Source organism: Myxocyprinus asiaticus, chromosome 8 (assembly GCF_019703515.2).
Source record: "Myxocyprinus asiaticus isolate MX2 ecotype Aquarium Trade chromosome 8, UBuf_Myxa_2, whole genome shotgun sequence".
NCBI classification, from domain to species: domain Eukaryota; kingdom Metazoa; phylum Chordata; class Actinopteri; order Cypriniformes; family Catostomidae; genus Myxocyprinus; species Myxocyprinus asiaticus.
The window spans coordinates 775001-800000 of record NC_059351.1 but is presented as its reverse complement, the minus strand read 5'-3'; the positions used below and the strand labels follow the sequence as shown (position 1 = coordinate 800000).

At 39.7% G+C, this 25000-nt stretch overlaps 1 protein-coding gene across 5 annotated transcripts in view; it reads right to left on the bottom strand.

The window, feature by feature from the left end:
- cntln (centlein, centrosomal protein) overlaps nt 1-25000 on the bottom strand; it is a 122420-nt gene that overhangs the window by 18888 nt on the left and 78532 nt on the right. For all 5 annotated transcript variants that reach the window (XM_051704987.1, XM_051704991.1, XM_051704989.1 and 2 more), the window contains 7 exons: nt 21879-21979; nt 19276-19370; nt 17312-17805; nt 16161-16236; nt 15126-15216; nt 12865-13070; nt 1084-1245 (listed from right to left, as the gene is read on the bottom strand). In XM_051704987.1, the coding sequence (XP_051560947.1) occupies nt 1084-1245; nt 12865-13070; nt 15126-15216; nt 16161-16236; nt 17312-17805; nt 19276-19370; nt 21879-21979 (1225 nt within the window). The remainder of the gene's footprint in view (nt 1-1083; nt 1246-12864; nt 13071-15125; nt 15217-16160; nt 16237-17311; nt 17806-19275; nt 19371-21878; nt 21980-25000) is intronic.

Sequence of the window (25000 nt, the reverse complement as noted above, 5' to 3'; positions counted from 1 at the left end):
TTTATCATTAAAAAAAATAAGAGGGATCATAAAAATTGCATTTTGTTTTTTATTAGTACTGCCCCGATGAAGCTATTCGACATAGCAGATATTCACATGTATTCCACAAGACTAAATAATAACTGGATTAACACAAATGATCCTGTCCAAAGGTTTACATCTCCTTGGTTCTTAATATGGTGTGTTGCTTCCTCGATGATCAATGACTGTTTGTGTCTTTTGTGATAGTTGTGTATGAGTCTCTGCTTCGTCCTGAGCAGTCAAGCTGCCCACTGTTCTTAAGAAAAAGTCCTCCATGCTGCACATTCTTTGGTTTTCCAGCATCATCTGCGCATTTGAGTTCTTCCCAACAGTGACTATATGATGTTGTGCTCCAGCGTTTGACACTCAGGACAACTGCGGGACTCATACACAACTATTATAAAAGATGCAAACATTCATTTATGCTCAAGAAGGCAACACACTACATTAAGAGCCATGGGGAAGTAAGCTTTTAAACAGGATGATGTGTGTAAATTATTATTATGTCTTGTGGGATATGTAAATATCTGTTATTTAGCTTTTGAGGGGCAGTACTTAATAAAACAAATATGATCTTTTATCTCTTATTTTTGTATACATTTGTGTGTACATTTCTGAGACAAAAGGGCGATGTAAACAAAGTAAATTATTGGTGGTTTCCATACAGTTATTTGTAGAAAATCGAGAAATTTGTAGGTTTCAGTGTGGTTTTCTTTTACCACTTTTTCTCTCCATGGCATTGTATAGTCCAGTAGTGTCTTTATTTGCTAAGGCTACTTCCGGCCATTGACATAGTTTAAGTTGGCCTAAAATCTGTTTATGTGAGTTTTATTTACACAAACATAAGATTCGGTTATGAACCCAAAAGATCCTTATTGTTCAGGCACTAGTAAAGAGAACACTTGCAACAACAGTGGAGTCCACGCATTTCATAAATCACTGTCAAGAACAAAGTCTATTTCTGTTTCCTCTGACTGACGGCAATCATCTCACACAGGTTACCGCTTGAATCTATTTGTCATATATAAACATCCTATTGAAATGTAAGGAACTGTAGGAGACCTTCAGTCGGTGGGTGAGCTGTTTGACTTGGGCTTGCAGGTGCTCAGGGTCCACAGCAGGGCGGTTCAGTGTTGTTTGCTGATGTATTTTTCTCCACTGCTCTAACTCCATCTGCAGACACGTTTTCTGCTGCTCCAGACCTGCCAGCTCACATGCCTGCTTCTGTTCACCAACACACACGCAAAAACAAATCCACATGTAAGAGCTGTTACATCAGCTGTTTAATAAAGGGGCAGAGAAATATCAATTAAATGAGCTGAGTGACAAAAACAAGCAGTCTAATTAAACAATTTCTGGAGAGTTGTATGATTATGAAGCATTTTTAAGCTCAGGACTAAACAGCAGTTTGTGATTAAAGCCTTAAATCCGATTAAAGCTGTATGCTAATAAGGAGGTAGATCATTTCCCCGTTTTCTGTTTGGATTGCAGCCTTAATAGAGCCATTGTCAGCTCGTCCCAGTACACTCTGGGAGTTTATCAGCTAAAGCTGCGCACCAGGGCTAATTGCACTCTCACTCACTGACACACACACACACACACTGACACACAAACACACGCACGCACACACACTCACACGCACGCAAGCACACACTGACGCATACACACACGCACACACACACACACACGCACACTTACTGCATAGAACTAAGTGAATAACACAAAGCTCTGTTTGGGGAATAAACCCACACGCAGTGTTTATAATAACACTCAGTGGCAATACTTCACCCTCTGCCAAAACATAGTGTTTTCTTCTGTTACTGCACCGTTCTTACAATATGGAGCAACCCAAGGAAAAATTACCATGCACACAGAGGGACAAACTCACCAAACAGTGGTGCCACTTTCGCGTGTGGTATTTCAGCGCAAAAAACTGCATCTTATTCACTAAACGCCCGCAATCTAGTTTGGTCAGATGCAATGAGCTCTGAAGTAGCGCTGCATCATGAGTGAAGTCATTAAAATTCCTTTCTGCACCTCCTTTCTATGTAAATTAGGCTCATAATAGATTGTGCTTCATTCACAAAAATTGCCCGGCACAATTTACACCGCGCTATTACCCCCAAGGAAAGCAGCTGGTACACTGAATTTTATTGAAAAGAGATACTGAACATTATCTATGGATCATGACAGGAGTAATTAATAAAATAATGATCAAATGATTTAGAAGAGAGTCATAAACTTGCATATATCCAGACGCATGGAGTAGTCAAGCACACGTTAAATTAGTATGTTAAAAAGATGATTCTGGTATCTGGATCACAGTAGTGGAGTGATGCTATACAGTCCCGACAGACTGAGTCTGCTATATAGTGCTCAGAACTAGACTTCAACATTGGAATAGCGGCATGCAAATTGCATTCAGCACAGGATTTGTGGGCATGTTTGCACTGTTGCCTGATCTGCTTAATTCCTTTATTGAATCGGGCACCAAACCAGCGCATGCAAATAAACAGCGCTTTTACTGGGCACAATACATTCTTTTTTTTTTTTTTTTCTCCCCAATTTGGAATGCCCAATTCCCAATGCGCTCTAAGTCCTCGTGGTGGTGTAGTGACTCGCCTTAATCCGGGTGGCGGAGGATGAATCTCAGTTGCCTCCGCGTCTGAGACCGTCAACCCGTGCATCTTATCACGTGGCTTGTTGAGCGTGTTACCGAGTAGACGTAGCACGTGTGGAGGCTTCACGCCATTCTCCGTGGCATCCACACACAACTCACCACACGCCCCACCGAGAGCGAACCACATTATAGCGACCACGAGGAGGTTACCCCATGTGACTCTACCCTCCCTAGCAACCGGGCCAATTTGGTTGCTTAGGAGACCTGACTGGAGTCACTCAGCACACCCTGGATTTGAACTCACGACTCCAGGAATGGTAGTCTGCATCTTTACTCGGTGAGCTAACCAGGCCCCAGGCGCAATACATTCTTAGCGATTTCACCCCTCAGTTTATTGTAGAACATCTGATACAGATGGAGATATTTGGTTTCTGACGTCAACTTTTCATAAATCACTTTTTTTTTATTTGTGCTTGTGATAGGTTGGCAGTACACAGTGAGGCACTGATGGTGTTTCCAACAATCTGAGGGTTTATAAATCACCCTGCTGCACTGAAGTGCCATTAGGATCATACAGCTTTCTGTCTACATCCCGACACAGCCACTGGTCCCCCAGTCCTATAAATTACTAAATGTTTACCAAGACCATGTGCTTCATTATTATACACTATTATTTGTTTAAAGACAGAAAAATATATAAATAAATAAAATAAAAATGAAATAAAATAATCTTTTTTACTGCAAAAAATAAAACATTTAAAAATTTAAAAATTTCTTTAGTAGTATTTTTGTTAAAATATTTAAACATATTCGAACATATAAAAATAAAAAAATAAATACCAATCAAGAAAAAAAAACATGTATTTTTATTTTATTTTTAGATTTTTTTTCTTCTTGTTTTAAGCATAAAGTTGACTCATTTATTTTTTTTTTCAGATTTCTCTGAAAAAGGGATAGTTCACCCAAAAATGAAAAAATTCTCTCATCATTTTCTCACCCTCATGCCATCCCAGATTAAATATTGTTCTGTTTCTCACTACACTTCTATCATTTTTATGCTGCCTTTATGTGCTTTTTGGAGCTTCAAAGTTCTGGTCACCATTCACTTGCATTGTATGAACCTACAGAGCTGAAATATTCTTCTGAAAATCTTCATTTGTGTTCTGCAGAAGAAAGAAAGTCACAGGTTTGGAAAGAAATGAGGGTGAATAAATGATGAGAGAATTTTCATTTTTGTGTGAACTATCCCTTTAATATCTTATGCCATTTTGCTTGTCAACAAAATACATCTTGTTTTAAGGATTTAGATATTTTTACTAGAAAACAAGACAAAAACACTAAATAAGAAAACTATTTTTTGCAGTGTTGAAAGAAGTTTTTCTGAGCAGATTTGTCAAGTCTATATATCACTGATTTACAAACTGCTGTGACCAGTCACCTGGAAATGTAAATTAAACTGTCAAGCTTGTTAGAATTCAGTCACAGTCAAACTCAGACGAGATGTGGGGAGGTTAGGTTGGCTTAGTGCTAACAGCCCCTGAAAGCCTCCCTGTCAGACAAGGCTGTTTTAGCAGTCTAATCCTGAGGTAATCCCGACCCTTCCTAAAAGAAGAACATGGAGAACACCTGCAAATTACGCAGATTACAGGCCCAGCCTGTCAAACAGGCTGTCAAGATCCTCCGCTGTGGTGATAGTGGGGGGTTCTGCCACCCTTTCCTAATAATCCCACCACAACGATTAATCTGAACGGCTGAAAAGTGTGACAGTAGTCTTCGTGAGGAGGTTGAGCTGAGTGGGGGTAGGAAGGCAAGTGTGTCCTACCTGTCAGAGTACATCAAGCGTAGTTCCTCTTTCATCTTAAACAACATGAGACCAGATTAAAGGATAAATGGAGCACTTATGTCAAAAGATGGACAGATAATCATCTTGACCAATATTATTTTGTACTTATTCTGTTATCAGTTCTTTAATATGTCTACTGATAAATGGCACCATTTGATGGGTCTCTAAAGAATAGCACCCAACAAAGCAATTATTTTTCCATACTGTGACAAAAAACGAATTAAACAAAAACTGGTTCGGCATATAAATTTTTGGACATATAATACATAGTAACCTGTATCCTTATCGTTCTTAACCTCCTGAGACCCCCCTGTGACTGCTGTGTGCATTTTCCATTTCCTTTTCTGATTTAGCAGCATAAACAATAAACAAGCAAAAATTCTAGAGCAAAAAGTTTTCCTAAAAATTGATGTCCATTGTGCTGATTTTCTATAAAGCTGAATAATTAATTCAGATTCAAAGTAATGTCCAGCATCATCCAATCACTTCCAAACATGTTAAAATAAAATGATACATTATAAATTCTGAATCTATGTACTGATTATCATTGTCACATGTCTGTCAAACATGTTGAGTGATCCAAACATCATCTGCAGCCTGAAACTGAACTTTTGATCAGATTTTAGGAGTGAATGCACTTAACTGCATAGAGAGCTATAGGATGCTCCCTTGCTCCCTATTTAGTGAATGACTTAAAGAGGCCCTATTATGCTTTTTGGGATTGTACCTGTCGTTTAGTGTGTAATATAGCTGTTTGTGCATGTAAAAGGTCTGCAAAGTTACAAAGCACAAAGTCCACGCCAAAGTGAGTTATTCTCTCCCACAGACAACACTGCTCAAGAACTAAAGAAACGGGCTGTTTGTAGTCCAGACATTTCTTCCGTAAAGTATCTACATCACTATGTAACACATTTGCATAATGCCCGCCTACAGGCTACTTTGGCCCGCCCTCAAACAAACGTAGTTATCGCCGAGGCCAGGATGAGTTGGGTTAGTGTTGTCGCCATGTCGAGAAGACGCTGTTTTCTTCACTGCGAAAGCAAGACCTCTATGTTTGACTTCCAAAGGCAGATGAATTGAAGAATCAGTGGTTCAAATGTATTTTTACCACTATTCCTCAGCAGTACAACCACAACCAATGCCGGATTGTCAAGACGGTTACTCCTGAAAGATGGTGCAGTTCCCACTTTATTGGGACAATCTGGTGCTTCAGGATCACAACCTGTAAGTATGCTTGATTATTTGTGGATTTATCCGCTACTGAGAGTTCAAATGCAGAGTTTGTGTTGTAGTTACGGTGTACACCCAGTGCACAGCTGTAGGACTCTGCTAACCTAACAGCTAATGTTATTGTGTTGAAAGAGTTTTGCTTATCAGTTGCGGGCCCACTTTTACCTACAATTGTGTAGAATTATGCAGATTGTTTGTCGTTCTTACTATCATGATTAGTGATCAAGTGTGGAGATGGATTTATTTTTACAAACGTTCATTTTACATCTGCAATCCACGCTAGTGCTCAGCTTTCTTGCTATATAACGTTATCGTTTTGGTCCATATTGTAATTGGGAGTAAGCCGTTGTTCTCCGTTCATATCTCTGGCGACAGAAGTTCGGCTTCACCCATTCCAGCAAAAGATGACTAACTTAGATGCACTACGTGTCTTTTACTTGAAGCTTTGTTAGGTTCACAATATTCAACAGTGTTCTTGTAAGAAAGCACCAAAATTAAAACTTACCACTGTGAAACGTCCTGCTCAAATCATGCTTGCGAAGGTGGTTCGGGTCGATCAACTTGTTCCTCCAAACTTTCATTATTTCATTCATTATTGGACTCGGGTTCGAACTGGTACGGCAAAAACCGACGCCACTGTTACCATAGTTACAGTAGAGTTTACAGAGCTGCCCAGGAAAACTCGGGAGCTGAAACTCGGTTATGGTAAGGGGCGTTACATTTCCGACACACGCTCTACGCGGTTGGCCAATCACAACAGACTAGGCCAGCTGATGGAAAGGGGGGCTTTAAAGAGACAGGAGGTAAATCATAGCGTTTAAGCCAGATGATGAAGAGAGGGGAAAAGAAATGTACAGTATGAGAAAAATTATGTGTTTTCTGATTATTAAAGCATGTAAACCTATTCTAGTAGACTCCCAAAATAAAATTATGAACCTGTAAATTAGCATAATATGGGCTCTTTAACCTCCAGTGTGCTGTCTGTCTGCACTGGTCTCAGAACAGTTTGAAATGCACCTTATTTTCATCATAACTTCATATAAAGCTTCTGAAAGCAACATTTTCAGCTTTTGGATGAACACATTTATTCTCAATGTGAAAATGCACATTAAATATAGGAATGCATTTACTAATGTTAATGATTAGAACTGTATTGTACAGTGATAACAAAATAAAACAATAACAAAACTGATATTAAAATGTTGCGAATTGACCCACAGATGTGTTCATGTTGAAAATTATTCAAAATAACTAACATGTTTTTTCACCTTTTGAGGGAATAATGTCCCTAAATCCACACGAGGACCTCATCTTTATCAGCGTTCTGACGCGCAAAAAATAAATAGACTTTTTAAAGCGGCATATTAAAAGAAACTAGAGACGCTCCTCTTTACAACCAAACAGGTTTAAATGAAAAAACTTTTTTTTTTGTTTCTTTCCAGAGGCACTTTAGTTGGCGCTGGGGTTGCACAAGGTAAAAAAAAAAATCGTCAATCTCTACTTAGGCCTATGTCACCTACGTTCATTTTGCGTCATATCCCTAGCTTGTGGCGGGAGCACTTGTTGAAGTAAAGAAAAATATGGTGATAGATAAGGAGAGAGAGAGCAGCTGGGAGTATCCCACAGGGATGTGTGCAGGGATTGACTGATGAAAGTGTCACTTCACTGTAGAGCATGTGTTCCACTTAGAGAGAACACGGAACACACACACACACGCACACACACATACACACACACACACAATGAGGTTCTGCTAAAATACTTATCATTCGCAGTTCTAACATACAATAGGAACAAAGACACTCATCCAAGTCATCTAAAATACATCACAAAGCCAGCAATAAGAGATCCATTCTCTTTAATACTACACGATGTCTGTGTGATCCCTACAGCCATGTGACACTTCAGCAGCGGTGCAGTACGACTACTCTGCTTCTGTGTTTAATTGAACTTGGCTGTTTATCACAGAACGCTTGTCTTTTATGCCTTGGCAATGAAATGAGAGAGAGAAAGAGAGAGAGAGAGAGAGAGAGAGAGACAGACATTAGGATGAGTGAGATCAATACTGAACCACAAAGGGCACAGGGGTCAATATGAACTGAGAGTAGTGTGACACCTGACACGAACACTAATTTGGAAGAAATACAAACGAACAAATACAAGCTCACACAGGAAAACAAAACCCACAACAACACCAGAACTTAAACCTCTAAAATAATAAATGCAATGCGCTTATATCTTAGTTATCATACCGATGTCCCCTCTGGCGTAATCATTTCTTGTAAATACAAATATGATCATTGGAGGCAAAGAGCTCAATGCAAACATGCAGTTACTCTTTAATCACTTTCTATTTCCAGACGTTTAAAGAAAGCACTGCTATGAAACTCCTTATTAGTTTCATAGATAATGGTTTTAATGTCTCACTAGCTCTTTTTGTCTTCCTCAGAAACTAATATGACAGTGGTCTGGGACTTCACACTGACACCAGTTGGTGTATGCATCTGTAGAAATACTCTTTTCACAGGCATGTTTGTCACCTCTTATTAATATTCCATAAAAATAAATAAGAGGGTTTATGGAGATAAAGTGAGTAGTATTTGGCTGGTCATGTGATCTCAGCAGTGGCCCCATGGGGAACTACCATTAAGTACAAAAACAAACAAAAAAGCAAACAAACTATATTTCTTTATTTATATATTCTAGCCCATCGATATGACTAGAGTTCTGACAATATTTGTCAAAAGTACTATTCATTCATTTGGGTGTATTTATTTATTTTTTTTAAGTAATTACTGCACCTTTAATTTACAAATCTCTAAATGCTTTAGCAATCTCTTAATTCAACCTAGTGCCCTCTGCATCTTCTTCCATCCTACGACTTCAACTAGACCATCTGCTCGTTGAGGAGTATTTTACACAGAACCCTCACGCTGTGGAATCACACACATATCCAGTAATTTCATCTCCACAAATACCTGCAATAAATTCAACCCAAACCGTTTAATGTTCAGACTCCGTTCAAACTTTGTGTTGTAGATAATTTCAACATTAGGTGAGCTTCTCCTTTTGCACTGATTTAACCATCTACAGTTCTGCTAACAAACTACTGTGGGTAACACAAAAAGACACGTCGCCATTCACACAAGCTACAATCTTGTGCTTAAAGGCAGCTAGAGAGGACGGAACAAAATGCATTCATTTATGGTATATGATGCGCCATCTTAAAACTCTTTGCCCATGGCGCAAGTTGCTAACAACAGCAAGACATGTTCATCTTACGCATCTACAGACAGCATCCACTATAGTACCACCATTTTTTATTTTTTTCCCCAATTTGGAATGCCCAATTCCCAATGCGCTCCAAGTCCTCGTGGTGGCGTAGTGACTCGCCTCAATTCGGGTGGCGGAGGACGAATCTCAGTTGCCGCCGCGTCTGAGACCGTCAATCCGCGCATTTTATCATGTGACTTGTTGGGCGTGTTACCGTGGAGATGTAGCGCATGTGGAGGCTTCACACTATTCTCTGCAGCATCCACGCACAACTCACCACGCGCCCCACCGAGAGCGAGAACCACATTACACACCCATGTGACTCTACCCTCCCTAGCAACCGGGCCAATTTGGTTGCTTAGGAGACCTGGCTGGAGTCACTCAGCACACCCTGGATTCAAACTAGTGACTCCAGGTGTGATAGTCAGCGTCAATACTCACTGAGCTACCCAGACCCCAGCACCACCATTTTTTAATTTTATTTGATCAATCAGGTTGACCTGAGAAGTGTCTAGTTCCTCTCAAGGTTTCTTCCTCACCCAACAGCAGGGGCATTCATCTCTGCTCTACAGTCCTGCACAATTTAGGCACCTGATCAAGCTAATCAAGGTCTTTAGAATCATAGACATAAGATATAATTAATATGCAGATGGTGTATTCGGCTGCTCTGGATCCGTTAACACCGCCGCCATCTGGGAATGGTCAACATTTCACATATTGTTTATATAATACATAGTTTGTGAAGTTAACATACAGTAGGTAATCTATAGCGAATCAATATTTATACTGTTACAAACAACCTACTACAATATGTAGTCCAACATGAATACAACTTATTCACATTACAAACAATCATATCTACATATAATAAATGCAATACATAGTGGAAATAAGTGGAAAATATAAACGGCATTATGGCGATGCTATCAAATACATAAAGGAAAAACAGTCTTTCTGGTTCTTGCTTTTAGAAAATAAAAAACAGTAATAATAATCATTAAAAAAGGCTGTCTGGAAATGGACGAGCAAGGAAGAGAGCCCTCACATGGTTAAATGGGAAGTATTCTCTCTGGTTTGGAGAATAAATCTCGATTCCTGTGGACTGTAATCTTTGAGAGCTTTTTTTATTCTGCGCCTCCATCACAAATCTGTCAGCCGAGTAAAACCCACAACAATAAAAACCATTTAGTGCAATTCTCTGTCATGTAATGACTGATATGACTGTTATTTGAAGAAACAGATATATTATACTGTTAATGTTTTTGGATCGCTAGATTCTTTTATGGTTTGTGACTCTAAGCTTCTTCGGTTGCATTTATGATCAATAGTCCCACTGCTTTCATTAGAAGCTTGAAGCAATCAGGTGGTGCTCAATGATTATTAATATCAAGTGTTTTAAAACACAGTTTCATTTGGAATTTTATATCATTTGCCACATGCAAAATTGTCTGACATTTATAACAAATCAAATGTTGTAAAAATCAATTGGAATGGACCACTGCTGCCTGTTGCAGACCACATCTGTCCTTGTTTACTGGCGGCTCTTGACCTTTCCAATATTAAGGACGTGCAGACATATTGCGGTAATTAGGAGCAGTTGCTAATGTGGCAGGATTACTTGACAATTACAGGCAGGTGTGTACTAAACTCTGCAGGGCGGTGGCCCTCTAGGAGAAATAAACAAACCAAGGCCCTATGGGATTCTTTCTTTTTTTGCCTGTTGAGCAGTGTGATTTTGCCCTTGATTCCCTGTCTGTCTGTCTTAAATAAGTCTAAAGAGGAAAAAAGGAAACAAAACTCTCAAATTAACATTGATAAATTCCAAACAGTCCGTTCTATACACTTCTCTGATTGCCATCATCTGTTGAATTTACCAAATCTGGACACACCACCTCAAGCCAATTAAAGAGAGTGATCACACTACAGGGCAGGACGGGGCAGTGTGTGCGGGCACAGACCTGCTGCCCTTTCACCACTCCATTAATACTGCACGATTCAGAGTCAAACAAACAAACATGTATGCGCACGTGCAAACACACACACACTTTCTGCCATCTTTGCTTAAGCTGTGTATAAGCAGCAGGGTGTGTTTGGAGAGAGAGAGAGAGAGAGAGAGAGAGAGAGAGAGATGGGGGTGTTCATCTTGACCTTCTGTTTGACTTAATCAAGTCTCAAATTGGCTTGTCATTTCAGGACGTGCCTGTGGTCTTTATTCAGCCTCTGTCTGTTACCCATCCAGCTCAGTACAATCACACAGCCAACACACAACACTGTGTGTGCGCATTCATTTGAAAACAGTCACATCCAGTGACCCATAAAGTATTTGGACACCAAATAAGGATAACCCAGATGACAAAAAGGAGAAATCTTACCATTTCAACATACCGGTAAATACTAAATTAAATAAATAATGTGGTGTAACTTTTTTCTTAACTGGAAAAGATGGTGTAACTGCTTCACTGAGTATTTTTTAATAAGAGATAAAGCCAAACTAGTTATGCCAAACTTAAAAGCTGCGCTACGTAAGATTTTCTGGTTAAAATGAACAAATTGCCATTATTGATTGACTACATAAACAAACAGTGTTCAGAACAATGTCTTTACCCCGATTCACTACAGTAAGCCTATAAAAACGATCTGTATTTTGACCTGTCGGGTCAGATTTGGCACAAAATCTCTGGCTTATGTTGTTCCTCTTTGCGTCATTTCATCATGTCCGTAACCACAGTAAAGTAGTACCGGCTGTCTCATGTTCAGGACAGCATCGCTGCAGTCTGGATGAATGTTTCTCTGTTATCCATTTGGCGAAGTTGTTTACCTGCTGTAATTGGATCCAGTATGTTGTCTGGTAGGGTAGTCATGCTTTTATTACCCGTGTGTTTACTGATCGCAATGTATCTATATTGTCCGGTGAAGTTATTGTGACATGTTTCCTAATATATACGACTTCTGAAATTGACTTCTTATAACTGTTATATTGGACATATTATTTTCATGTTTAATAAAGTCTATTTGATCCCCATCATTATTGAATCCTCGTTTGATGTTTTTAGTTTACAGTGTTATTGTATGCAGTGCATAGACGTACTATTGTAGTATTACGGTTCACTTGCATTATTAACAGAGGATGTACAATATAATACAAAAATATATAAGGGTTCCCAATCTTCAAGGCACAACTGTCCAGGACATTTTTTGTGCCCAACGGGTGTAATATTTTGCGGTTATGATGTATATTGTGGTTATTGGATGGTTATTTTTCTGAATTCTGTATTCGAGAATTTTATTTTATTATCAAAATGGTCTCTATTGAAAAGAATTCATTAAAACTTTAATGGAGTGTTCCTCCATAAACTACTTGCAGTTTTGAGTTTCAACCACAGATGTCGCTAGAGAGCACAATGTTACATTTTTTCAAGAATTTCAGACTTTCACTTCTTTAATTTAAAACTTGAAAACATGTTGATCATAGAAGTAATACATTCAAGAGTTTTATAAATAGCATTCTAATGTGTTTTTGAGAAATGTAACGTATCTGTACAAATAAAAAATGACTATCATTAACCCACATCCACAAAAAAATCTCACAGACACCAGCCGAGTCTTTACAAATATGGCTGAACTAAGTTAGGTTAGTTCTGAGACCAGGACAAACATCATCTGTTTGAAGATACTACCTGGTTTGATATTTTGTTATCTGTGAAATTCATAGATTCCAGATCTGTCCAAATACTTTTAGGGGCCACTATACGTATGGGTCACATGAAGTCTGTCAGCACACATGTATGTGCAATAGTAACCAGACATTAATCAGACTCCAAGAGTGAACTAAAGCAAAGTCAAGAGACAGCAAAATGTCATTCTAGTCCTGCATTACCTTTGAAAGCTGCTTGCTGGCATTGAGTTGCTGGAGAAGGGAGTCTACTTGCACTTGTCTTTGGTTCTGCTCTGCTGCGAGCTGCTGTGCTGCTCTTCTGTCGGCCTGTAGAGCTGCAACCTGCTGCTTAAGGGACAGAAGACTCTGGCGCAACACAGCAGTGGGCTTTGATACCTTCCTCTTCCTCATCATCTGCTGTGAGACACCTGAAGGTGGAGGAGAGGACACACTCAATACTACAGTCTCTTTGAAGGTGGCAGTGGATCCAACTGCAACTAACTTACAGTTGATAAATAGCAACTAAAATGACCAAGAGTCGTACAAGGAGGTAATGATTTGTATAATGATTTAATGTGCAGACACAACTATAATGCCATCTGTAAGTTGGCTTCACAAAGAGTAAACACTGTGGGCTTCATAACATTACACTGCTTGAGAGGTCAACTTTTGGCTCCACCATTGGAGTTTGTTGTTATAATCATAATCTGTTTTTCAGATCATTGGGAGAAGGATGAGGGCAGTAGGAGTGTTTGGGAAACCTGTTTGAAAACAATTGCTCTGTACGGAATAGCCTACTACCATACCAGAATATGTGAGTGGAGCGGCAGCAATTTTCCCTCCGCGCTCAAAGCATTCTGTAATCACTCCGCTCCAGCTCCACTCCGGGCTGTCCATTTCCCGCTCCCTGCTTCCTCACTGATAAGAAAAACCCCGCTCCGTGTTCGCTCCATGGGAAAATATACGCCTAACTATTGCACCACAGTAAAATTATTTCGGTATTCTTTTTTTTTATTTTTTATTTTATCCCCATTTCTCCCCAATTTAAATGGCCAATTCCCAATGCGCTCTAGGTCCTCGTGGTGGCGTAGTGACTCGCCTCAATCCGGGTGGCAGAGGATGAATCTCAGTTGCCTCCACGTCTGAGACCGCCAATCCGCTCATCTTATCACGTGGCTTGTTGAGCGTGTTACCGCGGAGACGTAGCGCGTGTGGAGGCTTCACGCTATTCTCCGCAGCATCCACGCACAACACACCACGCGCCCCACCGAGAGCGAGAACCACATTATAGCGACCACGAGGAGGTTACCCCATGTGACTCTACCCTCCCTAGCAACCGGGCCAATTTGGTTGCTTAGGAGACCTGTCTGGAGTCACTCAGCACACCCTGGATTCAAACTAGCGACTCCAGGGGTGACAGTCAGCGTCAATACTCGCTGAGATACCCAGACCCCTATTTCAGTATGCTTTTAAATATCACAAACCTCCATGCAAAAGATGTATTAAATTAAAAATGAATGCAGAATAATAGGAGAAAAGCTTCAGTTTGCTTTATTGGAACATTAACATTAGCCCAAGTCTATTAATATTAGCTTACATTTGAAACATGCTGACAACATTCTCTGGATTAAATAAATTATCTATAAATAATTATAATCTATCTAATCTATAGAAATAAATAGATATCTATATAATCTAGCAATAAATCTTTAAATTGTTCCAAAAAAATATATATATACATAATTAAATATATATATATATATATATATATATATATATATATATATATATATATATATATATACACGCACACACTGACTGTGACTGAATATATTACTGACCTTTTTCTCTCCACGTGTCAACTGATATTATCGTGTTGTCTGGACACACACCTTTTAAGATTCCACAACAAACGTTTGGTCATGTCAATCACCTCCGCACTCCCATTCTCCTTTGCCGTCATTCATTTTCAATATACATTTGTATTTATCACATTCTATCTGATAATAGCCGAAATTCCATTTTTCTTTCATGCCAATACTGTTTAACACTGTGCTTAACACATGGTGAATTCTTGCTGCATTATAAGCCGTTAACAGGTGGTGTGCTCGTAATGGAGTGTTAGTGGAGCACTCTTGGAGTAGGAGAAAACAATAACGCTCAGAGTTTCAAAACACCCACTCGCTCCGGGCAAAATCATGCCATTCTGCTTCCACTCTGGTCACTTTTTCTGCAGTATATGGACATGGCACAAATATTTCGATGGTAGTATAACATTCTGAATTTAGCCGATCAATATTTTTGATATTCTGTTGGGTGATACTAGAGGCTCTGAAATTATACACTTGCACCTGACAAGGGAAAATGATTCTGTTTATTGTTTATAGGATCAAGACTTTATTAGATAAGGCCTGTTTAAGCAATCAAGCACATTGGCTGCTGCTCTGCACCATGCAGGTGCTAAGTTGTATCTGGTAGATTACCTTGACGTTGAATGTTTCTAGTTTGAGACCGGGTCGAGCTCAAATCCTCCTCAGGCCTTTCTATGGGGCAGATCAGCATGTACCTGCAGCCCTGCAGGCAGGTAGGAGGTGGAAACACAACACATGACACAATAAGCCGGGGCAACAGTTTAACATAACGCAACGTGGCGGCTCACAGCAGAGTGACACAGAGGAAGCGTTTGTAGTCACATCAAAGGAGTTCCGGCTTCCCCCTCCCCGTTTGTATCGAACACTATTTAAAAAGGTTTTGATCAGTCTCTCTCTCTCTCTATGGGTTTGATCACGGATTTATCCAGAAGCTCTTTAGTGTGACACGGGCGGTGCAGCGCTATGCTCCACTGTCACGCCGATGTGAGCCAGCACGGTTGACGAGTACACAGAGGCATTCAGGCAGGATCTGAGAGAAGGCTGACAGCTGTAGAGCTGAGAAAGAGGGAAAAAAGCAGAAGATATGGAGCTTCCATGTTCCCCGAGGGGATGGGGGAGAGCCAACAGAGCCCTAAGAGACTGCCGAGAAGAGATCACATTTACAGGAATAGACACCGCTGATACACATCTCCCAAACAACGCAACTGCTTAAAGTCAAAAAGAAAATATTTTAACTTTGCTTTAATGGAAAGAGGCTATTTAAAATATCTTTGGACATAAATATCAAACACACGTGTAACAAAGCAGAATGAATTGACATTACAGGTTACTACAACCACAAACAGTATTTAATGAGGTAATTAACAATGGTAAAATTCCTTTGAGTGAACTGCAAAACATATGCTGTTTGAAAATAAAATTAATTGTATTAATTTTTTCTTTAAATTGTTCTTTTTTTGTAAATCCCAGTTTCAAACCTATAAACTGTTTTTAACCAGTCATATATTGAGTTCTCCAGATAGCACACCTTTATAAGCCAAAGGTAACTAGAGTTATTCTGTCTCAAACACATGAAATGTACAAGAAATACAATATTGTCAATTTCTTCTAAAATTGTAAAGAATAAAATATGGTTGCGTAACAAACCTTGGTTTTCTGAGGTGCTTGACGGGTCTGAGCAGAGTATCGACTTTCTAGGCTGTCAGAGTATTTTTCATTTTCACTGTGAAGAAAAATGTAGTGAAAAGATTTACTTATTAACCAAGATTAATAGATATACTCTGCACTACTTTGTGACATTCCATAGCATCCATGTGAGAACGAGTGATAACAACGAGCCAAACTACCCCAGAAGAATACAAAATAACTCAATACATCACTGACTGTTAAAATCACAATCTTTCAATTAAACATGGACGTGGTGTGTAACTAAACAGCTAAAGCACAGTTCTTCGTTTTTAAATGTTGCACTGTGTCATTGAAAAGCCTCTTAGAGGAAGATTTGGAAAGGTTCCAGCATGCTGTTCTGTTGAGGCAGTGGTGCATTTGGGTAAAATAAATCTGTGAACTGGCATCAATGGAAATCATCATACCATCCATCTTGCCATTAACCCAAACGCAGTTTCCAGCATAAAACTTTCATGAAATAATTACTGAAGATACTGCTTGATTTGGGGGATGTTAAACAGCTTGTAGACATCTGGTAGTGAGCCGAACAGAGTCATTCAAAATTGATCCCGTTAAATTAGAGCAAGAACAGGAAGAGGAGGAGAGAAAGGAGATGCTGGCTTCATTGTGGAATAGGGGTGTCAAAGGAAAACTAAATTGATCAGCCAGGGTTTGCCTGGAACTCCTCCTCTGTCAGGGGGTGAATATGCAAAGGAAGCACAAATTAAATTAACCTGCCAAACTGTCAATTTCAGGGCTCATGACAGTGGGAAAATGGCATTGGGCAGAACGTGAGGGGCTGCGGGTGGGTTCAGGTGCTTTCTGGCACCGGTTCAACTCCGCTGCTCAGAGGTGGCTAATTCTACATGCAAATTTCAGTCAATAAGCTCCTAGCAAGACATCCCAGGATAATTCAAAGGATCTGACATTTTTTCCCTTCTTTTCTGCCCCCTTCCTCTTTTTTTTCTTCTCTTCTGAATACCAACTAGACAGGAGCTGGGATTCAATCACCCGATTGCTTGTGTTTATGCATATGTGTGCTGTCCCTACAGTCAGAAAAATAATGAGAGCATGAGAGATGGAGAGCGAGAGAGAAAGAGACAGATAAAAAGACAAGGTGGGGGAAGTACCTGTCTGCGCTCATGTCCTCCCAGTCGTCCTTGGTGGGACTGTCCATCCTCTTCCATTTTGATTGTGCATGCGTTCTGTTGGAGGCTTTCACCCAGGCAGTTCTGGACCTGATCCTGCTGTTAGTCAGTGTGAGGGCTTTCACCTTGCGTTTAGCTGCAGACCTATGGAAATCTCGCTCTGCTCGCAGGACTCCCAGTTCCTGTCTGAGCTTGAGTAGCCTGCGTCTGGCCTGGGCTGCTGCTTTAACGGCCTTCTCTGCCTCTGTCTTGAAGCTGTGCAGCTGATCAAGCAATCTGTTCTGCTCTGCTCTGGCCTGGGCTTCTTCTGCCTCCTTACGGGCGACTGCACGTTGCTGGTGGAGTTGAACTCTGGCCTGCAGATCATCCCGCTCCCTGGCCAGTGCTGTGTTCCCTTCCCGTAGCACCTGATTTTCCTCTCGCAACCGCAGAACCTCGCGCTCCAGAGAAACCATCTGACTTTGTAACTCTTCTATCTATGAGAGTACGCACACATGTGCACATCAAATCATCACCTCATCTTTTCAGCAGAGCATCTTTTTTAACATGTGTGCTTTTAAATTCATTCTCGCTTTGGCCATTTTGGAGCAGGCAGGCAGAGAGGCAGTCTATGATTCCCCCCAATTTTGTTACTCATGGCTAAACATAAAAGAGGGCCATTTAGACGGCTTGTCAAATCCTGGTGGAGGGTGTGAAAGAGAGGAGGGGATGCCTGCTGGGTGTATACCCCCAGGCAAATCACTGCCTTTTATTTAGCACTCTCTCAGCCTTACTGCCGCAGCACACCACCTTTCAAACAACATTAGGCCCCTTTATAGCTGGCTGACAACGACCCCCCCCCATCTCCATCAAAAATTATTTCATTTATAATGCGTTAGCAAGAGCACATAAACAGCAGACTGCCCCTGTGGGTTATTAAGTTTAACATGGTGCTTGTCATTCGATAATAAAGGCGATGACAGCCCCCATTACACGACCATATGGCAGCTGCTGGCACAGCTCACAATGCCATCATCTGCTCCGAATTATTCTACAAACCATTTCATTCCTCTGCTCAGAATGTTCCCTCAGTCCTCGCCAGCCCCTCCAGCAAGCACTAACCTAAATGTTGCTTTAGGGGAAATGAAGTGCTTCTGAATATACTGTGGCCCTGATCTGCTCAGGCTAAATACTAATGACAAATGATTTACTGGTGTTAAATGAGTGAAGGGCCGAGTTATTTAGCATGCATCATATACTGGCAGCTTCGGCGAAAGCAAACAGAGCCATTTATAAGTGCTGAGCTGAGGATAAGTGATTTTTATCTTAGATATGGTGCTTACGGTGTAAATACATCGTAAGCTTGATGTCTAAAAATCACACACGGTCAAAAGCATTTTGAAAGCGCATGATCCTTTCTTCGGTTTTAGACCATTGTGATCCAAAACCTTCTTGCATTACACTATTTTTGAATCAATAAGCTAATTAGAGGTAGACCGATATATTGGTTATACTGATTAAAAATAAGTACAAAATAAAGTAAGAGTGTTTCTGGCTTGGTTATAATTAAAAGTCCCAAGTCATGCACCAAATTTGCATTTTTGTTTTTTTTCTGGTTACAGTTTTGGTTGCACAATAATGCATCTGGGATTTAATACATTTTGTCCCATTGTAGCTTGTATGTCTGTGCCCATCATAGTAAGGAAAGACTAAAAAAGTTTTTAACATTCTATATATCGATTTTAAAATCTATCAGCCGATTAATCAACCTTTTCCACCACCTTAGCTGTCGTTAACGGCAAAATCCACTATCGGTCGCCCTGTAAAGCGAATAAAATATTTCATTTCAGCTAGTTGGGCCTTAGGAAGAATCAAATGGACCTCAGCTCATTGCTCTTCTTGACACGGTCCTGCTAAAGGCAAAACATGTCCTAAAATGTAAATAGCTGGCCGCAAATGGTTGGTACCTTTTTAAAAGTCTGTTCCACTCTTCGGGCAGTTGTCTTGATGGAGGTGCTGCTCCTCTTGACCTCCTCCTCCTGCAACTCCTTAAACAGGAGCTCTGGTGAAGGAACAAAGCTCATACTGTCACCTGACAGCCACTTTCCCTCCTCAAATCAATTATCATTAATGACACATAATTTCTTGTCTTTTCAACCATCTATTCATCTGCTTGAGCTCTTAAAGAAGCCATTAATGAACAGCCTTAAAAAGGGGATTCGTAACCAAAATCAAAGCCCTCTGACATGAAGCAATCATGCAGGTTTTTGGAGAGTAATAGACATTAATTTTAAAGGCAATTATCAAAGTAAGTGGGGGTTTGTGTTTCTGTCTTCACGGGAGTAACTTTGTTTCTATGCTTGTTTAAAGAAGGGAAAATAAACACATTTGGAGGGCAGCAGCCAGCTCGGGTTGATAAATCTTTCATGGTGAATGTGGATGCTCATTTGTCGAATGAAAATGTTGTGAAATATTTAGAATCTGTTTTTTTTGTTTGTTTTTTTTTCTGAGCTGACCTTTGGACAGTCAGAGGTGAGGCTGAAATTCTGAGTCGCTGAAGTGTCTTTCTCCAGCAGCCTTATGCACCCACGCACAGAAACATAACTATTCACCTATGTGCATGCTCACAAACACTCACCACCTCCAAACCATGAATGCAAATGCACACATCTCCATGACAGCTGAGAAGTTTGTTACTTTAAATTAGCCATCTCTTTTGTCTCTGGTCCATGTGGACACAAATCAGGTCATAATTCGCTGAGCTTTTTTTTTCTTTGGGTCCCTTGATTGGCTAATGAGTTCTCTAGATGAGCCTTCTGCTTAACTGTGGGTCTCCACTGCCAGTCCAGAAGCACTGCTTTCATAAATGTCTGCAGAACGGCTGTACAGTGTCAAATTAACCTTTTATCAGTTTTGCTAGTCATTTTATTGATGGTGTTCTGTCTTGATTAGGTCACGTGGGCGATGTGTGTCTCCTGTATCAGAGAGTCTGAGTTTTAGAACACATGCAAGCACTGTACTGCGTGCACTAGCATTTTATCTACATAAAAATATAGGTTGAGTTGTTCTTTGAAACAATTTGGACAGTGATTATATCTTTTTGATCAATTCTCTGTTTATTCTTGCACAGTACATCTGTTATGATGCAAGAGTTAACACAATACCTTGATCACATCTTACGGTGTGTACAGTATATCAGCTAAATGAATATGCATTTGCAAAACAAATGCATTTATTTTATTTCTTTATTTAAAGGTGCTGTTAGCGATTTTTTCATGGAAAAGTATGCAAAAAATGTTCCTACTCCCTTTAAGGTATTAATGAAATAAGTGTCGTGAGATATCTCACCGGTCTCTGTGACAGCTGTAGACTTTCTAAACAGCAAACAAATATGTGTCCGTGGTCAGTGACGCTTTTCACCTGTCAATCATTTAGCTCGTTCTCATAGTGTTGTAGTTGAAGCGGATCATTGAGGATATGATGCATGATGTTTGTCAGTTGAGGGCGCTATTGTGCCACTGTTAAATTTGACTAACAGGAACAAACAATCCTGCTCTTTTGCTCGGTTTTGTTCTCAAAATTATCTTTGGAGGGCGGGGCTTTGGAATGAGGGGGTGTGGCTAATTCAACGGCTCAGTCATGTGAAAGCTTCAAAATCTCTTACAGCACCTTTAAAGTTCAAATCTTGTGTAATGTTACATTTTCTAAACAAAATTGCACAAAAATCGTTTGACAGTGGATGTGGTTGTACATCAGGAACAGGGGTGCATTTGTTTTGATGAAATTCTTTTGTGATGTCACTGAGAATGGAGAGCGGACTGTGAATGAGTGACAGAGCAGTGATGTGCATGTCTCTGAGAGCTGTGTGCGGGAGGGAACGCCGCTTCTCTATAACAGGATCTGCAACTGATGACAGCAATTGCAAACTGACAGCAAAACATCAAAAACTTCCAATCTTAGCACCGAAAACACACCTCATTATAACACACAGAGGTGCAATATATTATTGCCCACTAACAGGTAAATTAAATTATTATTATTGATGCATATAGTGGAATTACAGCTGATAATTACGGTATTTATATTAGCTTGTGCCGTCTTTCGGGGTCACGCTTAAACCAAATATAATTTTTCATTATCTGTTTATGTTTCATGAATATGTTTAAGGTTTTTAAATAATGAGCTTGCCGTTCCAGTTGAAAGAGTCAAAACATAAAAAGTAAAATGATCTGTATCAGCCACAATGAGTTGTTGACAATTGGTTATTGGTGGTTCATGCCTAAACAAACACTAATGCAATGGCTTTCATAAAGTTTCCAGGATTAAAATCTGCCACGGTAAAAAGTTTCACTGTAAATGAGGCATATAAAGTACTTCAGTATAACTCCACAAGTTAACACAATGAAAACAACAGCTTACCACACATATTCGCTGTGCAATACCGCTGGTTCAAGATTTCTTCCTCGAGTTCCTTCAGCGTTTAGTGGCGAGCAAAGACCTTTAGTGTAACTGGACTGATGTCTCCTGTGATATGTGTGTGGGGTAGGAAAGTGTCAGATGCGTGTGATACCTTGCTTTTCCTCCTGTAGACATGCTTGTAGGTCCTGAACTGTGACTCTATCCAGGGCTGCCTGCAGACACAGAGCGTTCAGTTCCTCTTCCAGGTCAGCCCTGAATTATAAACAGCACCAAGCATTAAAATTAAGACCTCAGAAGTGACAGTTTTACATCAATGTAATTGAAAAAAATAACGGCAAAGAGGTGCCCTAGTTATGTATTGATGACGTATGTATAACTTTAAGTAATAACCATATGGTCTATTCACGTACCATTAACCCAAAGCATAATGGAGTACATTAAGACAACTCAATGTTACTTGACTATGCCTGATGTTTCTGTGAATGCATTCACTCATTCCATTCATTTTTATTCCAGTCTGTGAATGCAGCAAGTTTCTGTCAAAGTGTGTTGAGCCACTGCTTTTGAAACTCCCTCTTTTACCTTTAAACTGCTTCAACTCTGACACCATCCAAATCTCTCCCCTACTGAGATGGAGATATAAAAAGAAACCCTGCTAATTAAATAGCTCTTAATTCGCCAAGAAATCAAAGTCCTAAGTGACAAGCAGCATAAAACCCCTAGCTGGGGTGTGAGGATTTCTTTTCACCTAGACAGAGAAGGGATAGGGGTGGGTGCAGGGGGATGTGAACAGACAAGTACCAAACCTAAACCCAATTAAGAACCACCAATTAGCTGTATTCATTCTAGAAACTAATTAAAAGGGGCGAAAAGAGGCACTTTCAAGTTATTATTAGGACCCAAAAGCAGCCTGCTGAGGATTGGGGTAGGCCCAGCGAGACATCTGCACCTGAAAACACACACCTAGTTCCCCTCCCATTCGTTCTAGTGCAGCGGTAGAAGTTCAAAATCTCTGCTGAATTCCAGTGGCTTACCTCATCAGACTTACTGCTCCTGAGAGTAAGTACTAGCAAAGTACTCTGGGTTAATACTCCAGTTGTAAAACAACAAGGATCCCAGTTACAGTACATTTTATTGCACTGGCATGATCCACTAACAAATTGTGACTGTCCAGAGAAACCAACAACATTAACTCAGCATCCCTTTTCACCTATTTTTGTTGTAAAACATATGCTTTTAAAATCAACTTCATGCCATTTTGCCGTGCTAGCCTGCAGAATATATAAGTAGCACAAGGTGGTTTATTAGCATTCCAACAGTGGAGATCAGCTGTAGGTCTCTCCTGACTCTGCCAGCCACTCTATGAAAACACTACAGTTACTACAGTTCTTCTTTTCATGTCAATAGCATAGATTTGTTTTTTGAGATGGTGTGAACCTCTGCTCCACCTATTCCCTCTGCTTTCCAGTCCCAGCGTGTCTTTGTGCGAGTACATCATTTGAATAACAGATGTTTATTAGTACAGGACAGTTAGCAGGTCCCTCTACAGAGCTGCCATGCTGGTTGGATATATTTTGATATAAATAAGAAACCAAAAGAGGGCAAAAGAGGTGGAGGCCAGAGAATAAGTAAACCAAAAGCTGCAGTGTTTGGATGTTGTTTAAATAGAGCACAAAACAGGGAAAAATACATTATATATGCAGAAAGTGTATTAGAGGGATTACGCTGAAAGGCTAACAACATAAAACAATCAGAGACCAACAGATCAAGAGCTATTAAAAACAATAAAGAGAGAGAAAGTGACATTACTTCATACAATAAACACTGATGATGGTGTTTCCAACAGAATTCTGCTTTTGCAGCAGGAGGACCCCCAGCCACCTAAATATATATATATATATATATATATGGTATAGATTTTTTTTTCTGGAAATCAACAAAATGGGGTTTATATATTAAAGGGGTCATGACATGCTTTTTCTTATTATTTTAATATGTTTCTTGATGTTCACTTATAATACAAAAGTAATAAAAATAAAAGTTTTCTGTCATATATTTGTAAAACATGATCATTTCCCACCCTCATTCGGACCCTCTATCGCTGTGTTTTGGTGCTGCTTCTCCTTTAAGACTTGACCGTAAACGCCCACTGTTCTAATTGGCTCTCTCCTTGTCATCTCACTGCTACTGGGCGGGGCTACAGAAGTGATAAGGTAAAGTAGGCGTTGATGTGTTGTGGAGGCGGTCAGATGCAAATGTCTAGTGTGACATCACAATGTGGAGAGACGAGTCGCTTTGGCAGCTTGCTTTCAACAAATGCTCTTTATATAGTGAGAGGGAAGTTTTGAGTTCTGAAACTTGTACCATGTTTTTATAGTGCAAAGATCTCTAACATGTGAAAAGATAAAGGAAAATTTTATTTCTAATGTCATGACCTCTTTAAATATCCAAGTGGTAGGGGCGATAAGCAAAAATCTATATAGTGACATTCTTGAAATTTTTAGTTGATATACAGTATGACGATACAGCCAACACATTCTGATGCAAAGTGATACAAAAACTTCTAAAAAAAAAAATAAAATAAAGAAAATTCCTTTTTGATTTAAAACGATGTCCAAAGAAGCCTTGTGGTAGACCTATCATGTCCACTGCAATTAAAAAAAAAAAAAAACTTTATCAATAACACATTTTGAAAAAATAATTTATTAGTATTAAAAAAAAAGAAAAAAGCATAAAATGAGGCTTATTCTCTTTTTAGTTGACGATACAATGATTATATCTTACGATTAGATGTTAATGAATAATCAATGTTTGATTATTTATTGTAAATAATTTGATCAATTAAGATTATCGATCTTCAATTAATCAATATCAGCACAAATAAATTCAGTAATCATGCCAGCAGATGAAAAGACTGCTGTTTGTACTCGGCATCTCATATCCGTCAAAAACACAGAAGAAGAAGAAAAAAAAAACAGACGCGCATCCTTCATAGTGGGGGCCGAAGTAATCATGGAGCATTTCTTTATAGATGAACATTATGTTTACTGCATAATCCACGGTCATGTGTTCAAGTACAATATGACAACAAGCACGGTTGATCCGCCAGCCTCTCTGTATTAACCACACTGATAATACTATGAAGGTAAAATAGTGCCTAAATGATTTGCATGCGCAGAGTAAGAAAGTCATTTACAGGTTTGCAGTAGTTTGTTTTACACATACAGACTGATTCTACGCGGTCAATCCGTTTTGCTGTTCATGACACCCTTT